Source organism: Salvia hispanica, chromosome 5 (assembly GCF_029641045.1).
Source record: "Salvia hispanica isolate PSC_SH4W2 chromosome 5, Shi_PSC_v1, whole genome shotgun sequence".
Taxonomy (NCBI): domain Eukaryota; kingdom Viridiplantae; phylum Streptophyta; class Magnoliopsida; order Lamiales; family Lamiaceae; genus Salvia; species Salvia hispanica.
In genome coordinates this window covers 24011753-24018704 of record NC_142696.1, presented here as the reverse complement: position 1 = coordinate 24018704, position 6952 = coordinate 24011753, and the positions used below count along the sequence as shown (strand labels likewise).

The 6952-nt window shown below is 34.5% G+C and overlaps 1 protein-coding gene and 1 long non-coding RNA gene across 2 annotated transcripts; one reads left to right on the top strand and one right to left on the bottom strand.

The window, feature by feature from the left end:
- The first annotated feature begins 1922 nt into the window (after positions 1-1922).
- LOC125189664 (uncharacterized) lies at positions 1923-4626 on the top strand. Its single transcript, XM_089058443.1, has 2 exons — positions 1923-2627; positions 2878-4626. Exons 1-2 carry the CDS (start codon positions 2083-2085, stop codon positions 4490-4492), a joined length of 2160 nt encoding a protein of 719 aa, XP_088914569.1. The 5' UTR covers positions 1923-2082; the 3' UTR covers positions 4493-4626.
- Positions 4627-5823: 1197 nt separating this feature from the next.
- Positions 5824-6698, bottom strand: LOC125187160 (uncharacterized). The gene is made up of 3 exons (XR_007170572.2): positions 6455-6698; positions 6273-6324; positions 5824-6142 (listed from the first exon to the last, which is right to left on the bottom strand). It is a non-coding gene; the product is annotated as an uncharacterized LOC125187160 (long non-coding RNA).
- Positions 6699-6952: the final 254 nt, after the last annotated feature.

Sequence of the window (6952 nt, the reverse complement as noted above, 5' to 3'; positions counted from 1 at the left end):
GCTAGTACATGCAGACGTCCATTTCCCATGCAAACTCTCAAGCTGGGCCTCAAAATTTGGCCCAGAAACTTTCATGGTATTGGGCCCCATGGCCCATATGTTATTCACAGTATAGTATTTTAAGAGATAGGGTGTGTTATGCTAACTCCTTATTAAATTGTTACTTAGTAATTAAATGATAGACATTGAATTATTAAACTAAGGCACAAGATCATTCAACTAACTATATCAATATAGTGTATAACAAAAAAAAATTAACGAAAGGTATTAATGTTAATTAACAAAAAGTTAGTTATTACTAACTTTTAAAAAACATCTCAAAATTTTAAATAATTATAACTATCTCAATTTAAATTATATTTTTACACAACATAATTAAAGATAATTTTATGAGAATTCTAACGAAATCTCACTTGCATATGTTCCGATGTCGAAATTTGAATCTTTTTTTTAAAATTTTCATATTTTTCTAGAACAGCTTAACGTCAATATAACTATAATAATGTCAGTATTATATATATACAATGTCAATGCTAAATTGTGTTGACATATTCAATGAATCGTATTGATATGTTTGATACACTATATTGACATTGATCTTAAACCCTAAATATTGTAGTTTTCTTATCTTTTTAAATTTAAATAATAATAAAACGAAATTGCACATAGCAATTTATAGACCACTAGGTCTCTACAAATCTGATGGTGTTCAGAGATCTAGTGGTCTATAATTTGCCATGTGTAAATTCATTTTTTTATTATTTAAATTTAAAAGGAAAATTAAAACTCCCAAAATTAGGGTCTTGGATCAAAATGTCAATATAGTGTATTAAATATATCAAGACGATGTCTTGAATATGTCAATACAATTTTGAATTGACATTTTATACATATTATGTTGACATATTATAATAACTACATGAGATTAAACTGCTTCATAAAAATCCGAAACTTGAAAAAAAAATTTCAAAAAATTGACATTGGATCATAATTAAGTGAGATCTTGTTAGAATCCTTATAAAATTATCTTTAATTTGAAATATGTTGTGTGCAAAAATAATTTAAATTGTGATAGTTATATGTATTTAAAGTTTTGTGATATTTTTCAAAAGTTAGTTATAACTAATTTTTTGTTAATTTACCTTAATACATTTATTGATATTTTTGTACAATGTATTGATATTCGGAGTTGAATGATCTTAGCCTTTAATTTAAACATCCAATTCATATTATTTAGTTGTAGTTAGCAATTTAAAGAAGAATTAGCAATATAAAACACCCATTTTCTAACAAGTGTTCAACTGCGGGAAGAGTAAAATTAAACATAATCCTTATTTGAGTAGAAAGTAAAATGACTTGAAGAATACTAAATCAAGGTAGAATCCATTAGTTTGATTTTAATGGTGTAAGAAAATTATGTTTAAAACAAGCTTGGCCCTTGCCCATTCCGCTTCATTAGTGTCAGAGATCATGTTCTTGAACAACGGTAAGCTTATAATACTCATAGCCTTTTATGTTCAGTAACTCTCGGCAAAATCCTGTCTTATTAAAAGTGATTATATGTGAATTGGGTAATTATAGATGAAAATTAGGATGAATTGAATGATAAAAAAATAAAAATATGAAAAACGGGCAAAAAGCTGCTAGTTTTGTTTTGGGGGAAGTGGTGAATATTGAAAGAGAAAATAATTGTATAAAAGTGAAGATAGAAAAGACAGCTCGTGGTTGATTGAAAGATAAAATAAACAGCGAATGCACGTTGCTAGTTAGCATTTTAAAGGCATCGACTTTAGAGTCGACCCAACGGTGGCACTACTTTTTTAAAAAGAAAAGAGAATGGATATGATACCCCTGGGCCTGGCCCGCTCATATCATAACCAATAGTGGACAACACGAACCGAAAGATAAAGTGATTGAATTATTGTCAGTGATGAATAATTTTGGTGATGAACAAAAATGGGAAGAGAGAACTATTGATTGTAAATTTGAATTACTACTATATAAAGTTCAGTCTAAGAGGATGACTTGAGTGTGAGGACATCAGGGAAAGAAATCGATTCGATAGAGTTAGCTTTCTAGCTCATGGCTTCTTCCGAAATGCCAATTGGGACGGAATATCTGGACCAAGTGCAAGCATCCCTTGATTCAACAATGCCGTGGATAGGCATGTACATTAATTGCAGCACACTTGCAATGGTGGCCGATGCTTTCAATGGCTTCCGGAGCAAAAAGTATTGGCTCCCGTGTAAGTATTTCACTCTCAACGCTTTCTCCCTCACAGTATTAGCAGTAGCCATGAAACTACCTGTAGATTTAACAAACTTGGAAAAAACCGTCAATGATTATCTCGCAAGGATTAGCAGCCTCGTTTTGATGTCGACTGCCATGAGTAATCTCATGACATCTTTGGGTGCCATGGAGAGTAATGAGATTTTACTAAACATGGCAGCTTTAGGCATTCTTGTCATCACTATTGCTGGAAATATATGCATTCATCTTGTTCAGATGCGTGGCTTTCCGTATGTGTTATATGTGTTGCTACCCCAACAGGCTACATTTGTTGCCTTCATGCTCTTCTTCCTTGTGATGTTATGTTGTATGTCATTGATGGTTGCTGGAGCTAAAAGGTACTCCCTCCGTCCCAAGGTATTAGACCAACTTTCCTTTTTGGGATGTCCCAACATATTAGACTCATTTCCTTTTTTAGCAAAAAACATCTATCTTATTTTATTCCCCACCTACTTTTTTCTCTCTTCTCTCCCCTACTTTTTCCCTCTCTCACAGTACTTTACTCTCTCCACTTTAACTATTTAAATATCAATTCCTTAAATCATGTGCCCAAAAGAAGTGAGTCTAATACTCCGGGACGGGACGGAGGGAGTACATAAGATTGAAGTATGATGAAGTTCACAATGCAGTTTCGGTTAGACAAGTACAGTACTGGGGAAAGATTAGTGTTGCTGAAGTCGAAAATATGGTGGGGTATTGGGTGATGGCTCAAACTAACAGTTCTCAGTTTGCTCTTGCATCTTCTGCCATTTCTCCTATTTTAGGCCTCTTGTGTCTTTTTGTGGCTCTGTTTTTGTTAATAGCTCGGATTAGAGATAGTTCAGTAATTTCGGTTCCAAGTTGGAAAACTCACAATTATTTTTGGTCTGGTACTTCAAACTATGGCTGGTCCATCCTTTGGATTATGAACATTCAGTGTGTTGGAGTGGCAATTGGAACTATTGCTCCTCTGATGAGATGGTTTGCTGCTTTGCGGTTCAAGATTTCTCAGACGGAACGGAAGAGCTTCAGAGATGAAGTCAAGGTTGGCAAGTACTGGACTTTGATGCTGGTAGAGTGGAGAGACAGATCACTTCCTTTTCAATTTCAAAACCGTGTGTGCAAGAAGCTACTTCGCAATGCAGTAAGATTTGTTATGAATTTCTGCATCGGGGTTCAGATTCTCATTGTTTCAGTAGGCAAACTAGTTCTATTCCTCTCTGCTAGATTTGGTAGAGCAGTTCTCTTGTGTTTATGCAAGAATGAACGACCTGTTTTAGTGGGAGCACATGTCCGTTTTAGCCAATATGTACTTCCGCTTGAAGGTGAGCTACAGCTGCCTTATAAAATCCTCAACAACATCTGCAACGAGGTGGATAAGCTGATAAAAGTAGGCGAAACAAAGCAGCCCAAGAATCTGATCCAACTTCTAAACAAATCTTCAAGCTTCAGTGGGGTGGGACGATTCGACAGCAGCCAAGTTTCAAGCTTGCATTCTCAAGAACCTCCAAATTGCTGGACTCTGCCCGTGGTGACTTTGACAGCCATTTCAGTTGCTCTTCTCAACTTTGCAGACAAGAAGGCTTACCACTTAATGGTTTGCATTAGTGAGGGCTTGCCCATCGTGAATCTTATCGAGGAAAGACTAGACAGATCCAGAGAGTTAGAAAGCATAAGAAAAGCAGCAGTTGTGGTTTGGGTTGAAGTTGACTTGTACAGAAAATGGAATGGCATTGATTTGAAGAGCACGAGAGAGAGAGGCGCAACACACGAGGAAACACTTCAAAACCTTTCTAACATTGCAAGAAAGATTGTGACAGATTTTATGGCTCAAACGAGAGATATTCTAATGCAGAACCCTCTAAACTGGCCTGTTAGAGTTATAGCTGCTAACTCAATGTACAGGATTACTCAGACGATCTTGCTAGGAATGGGAGATGGCGAGCACCAAGATGATGATGAGCTATTTGAGAGTATATCCATCACCATCTCGGATATACTAGCAGCATGCCTCACCAATCTAGTACAAGTCATTACGTTGAAGTGTCACAGAGAGAACGTCAAAGAAAGGGAAGAAAGTGTGAGGCGAGCAGCGATTCTTCTTGGAGAGAGCAAAGAGATTCTTGAAATTCTGCAGCAACGTGAGCTTCCGAATTTGGATGTGGAGAAAGCTGCTAAGATTAACGAGTGGAGGGCATCCATGGCACTGGATAATATAGTATAGTACTAATTTTCATGTAATTTATCTATTTTCAGTTGTATGATGTGTTTTCTTTATTATGTGTGGGTATAACTTTTATCTGTCCTGTGATTTCAGTTGCAAAATAAAATGTGTGTTCTTATTGATGTTGGTTATAACTAGGGGTGTCAAAATGGATATCGGGAATTAGATACCCAATATCCAAACCCGAAATATCGGGTAATTGGATACCCGATATCCGATTTTTCGGGTTTCAGGATCGTGTTCGGGTATAGGATTTTTGGATTATCGGGTATACCCAAATTACCCGAATTACTCGATTTTTTATATTTTTATTTTTTTAATTTAATATAAATGTATTTATTCTATTATTTAAAAATTAAATAATTAAATATACTCCCAAAAATTTTTCTCTTAAGTCATATTTTGGGTTAATGTATGAATTGAGATGTTTATTATGGATGAACAAGGGGTGTTATAACTTATTAAATTTTTTATTTCTAAAAATTTGTAGTACTTTTTTTCTCTTATATTTGAAAAAGTTTAAGTTTGTATCAAATTCGAACGACAAGTTTGTATTTTTAAAAGATTGTAGCTTTTTTTTTTTTTTTTTAAATAATAAAATAAAATAAACTACAAATCTAAAATTGGGACTGGATACCCGATTTTTCAGGACTGGATACCCGAGTCGGGTATCCGGGTATCCGAAATCATTTCGGATCGGATATCGAGTATTAAATTTTGGGAAATTCGGGATCGGGTACCCGAAATTTTTGGATTGGGTATCCGCGGGTAACCGATTTGACATGCCTACACTTTAACTTTTTATATGCTTTTTCTTCTTAAAATCATATGCATAGACGATGGAACAAATTAACCCTAATCCTATATGAAAAAGCTAATATAAAGATAAATTTAGCCTAGTAAGGAAATCGAGTCGGAGACAACAACTAACAAACTAATTAATAAAATAATCAAAAAGATAAACTAAAACTAAATTCATAGCAAGACCACGTCCATTTCCCATTCAAACTCTCTAGCTGGGCCTTAAAATTCGGCCCAGAAACTATCATGGTATTGGGCCCTTAACTCCATGGCCCACATGTTATTCAGAAGTATAGTATTTTACATTATTAAAATCATAAGATAAAATTAGAATATTGTTTAGCTTATTCTAGATATCTGATTCTCTAACAAGTGGGAGGGAGTACGATCTCGATGTGTCATCTTAACCGGGATGGAGGGAGTATGATTTTTTTTAAAACGAGCGGAAAAAAAAAGATGTTACCCAACTTAAAAATTCAAGAATGGAGAGTAATCCAAATTTTCAATTTCAAGACCTCAAAATTTATCATTCCAGAAAACAGTATACCATACTTGATACTTGAACATAAATGGTAAATAAAAGTAGCCAATTAAACATAAAAAACACACACATGTAACCTGTAACCTCTAACAACAGCTCAAGTTTATCACAATACAATGACAGAAAATAAAGCAAAAACTATTTTAGCTGATGCCAAGAAATAGATCGAAACAGGTAGTCATCCAGACTAGATCAACTAGAAAATGAAGAAAACATCAAAAAAAGGTTTTGCAAGAATGAAAATTTACCATTCAGAAAAGGGGATGCAACGAGAATAGATCGCCATACCCCCAGAATACTTGATGAACCTGCTCGTATCAATGGGGCAATTAAGCAAACAGGTTGTATGCATTGAATATAATTATTTTATTAATGAAGCTTTAATGGTATTGGGCCCTTAGTCCCAGGCCCATATGTTATTCAGTAGACAAAATGTACCTTTCTTGAGTAAGTAGAATATGCACACCAATGCCTCTCTAACAATCGCCGCCTGAACAAGAAGAGAACTATTAGATCCAATGCACACCCAATAATCAATTTGAATTTTAATAATTATAAATATCAAGGTTCATTAATAAAATAAAAAATCAATAAATAAGATAAAACTAAACAAGCTTTACCCTTGTTACGAAGGTAGCTCATTTGAAGAAGGGTCTGTGAGAACATGTTATACCATTCTCTTTGAAATTTTAATGACATTCATATTTTTCAATTATTTCCAGCGGAATTTAGTTAGCAAATATACACAAATCATAGTACTATGAAAAAGAAGGAACAAATATTAAAAGATAAAATAATTATGTAAAAGTGAAGATAGCATTTTAAAGGCATCGACGTTTAGAGTCGACCCAAAAATGGCACTACTTTTAAGATATTGAAAAAAGCTGCTAAGATTGACTAGTGGAGGACATTCATTCATGGCGCTGGATATTGAAATTCCTCTGTTTTAGGATCAAGAGTGTTGATGTGAATCCGGGATGTGTCAAACCAATAGAAGGAACGAAGGCATCCAATGAATCACACTGGAGCTGGGGTCCATTTCAAACATCAATATACCTATTAAGATGGTGTCCAAATACTCTTCTAAGACCACCATTGTCTTCATCGTCAAAAGAGCT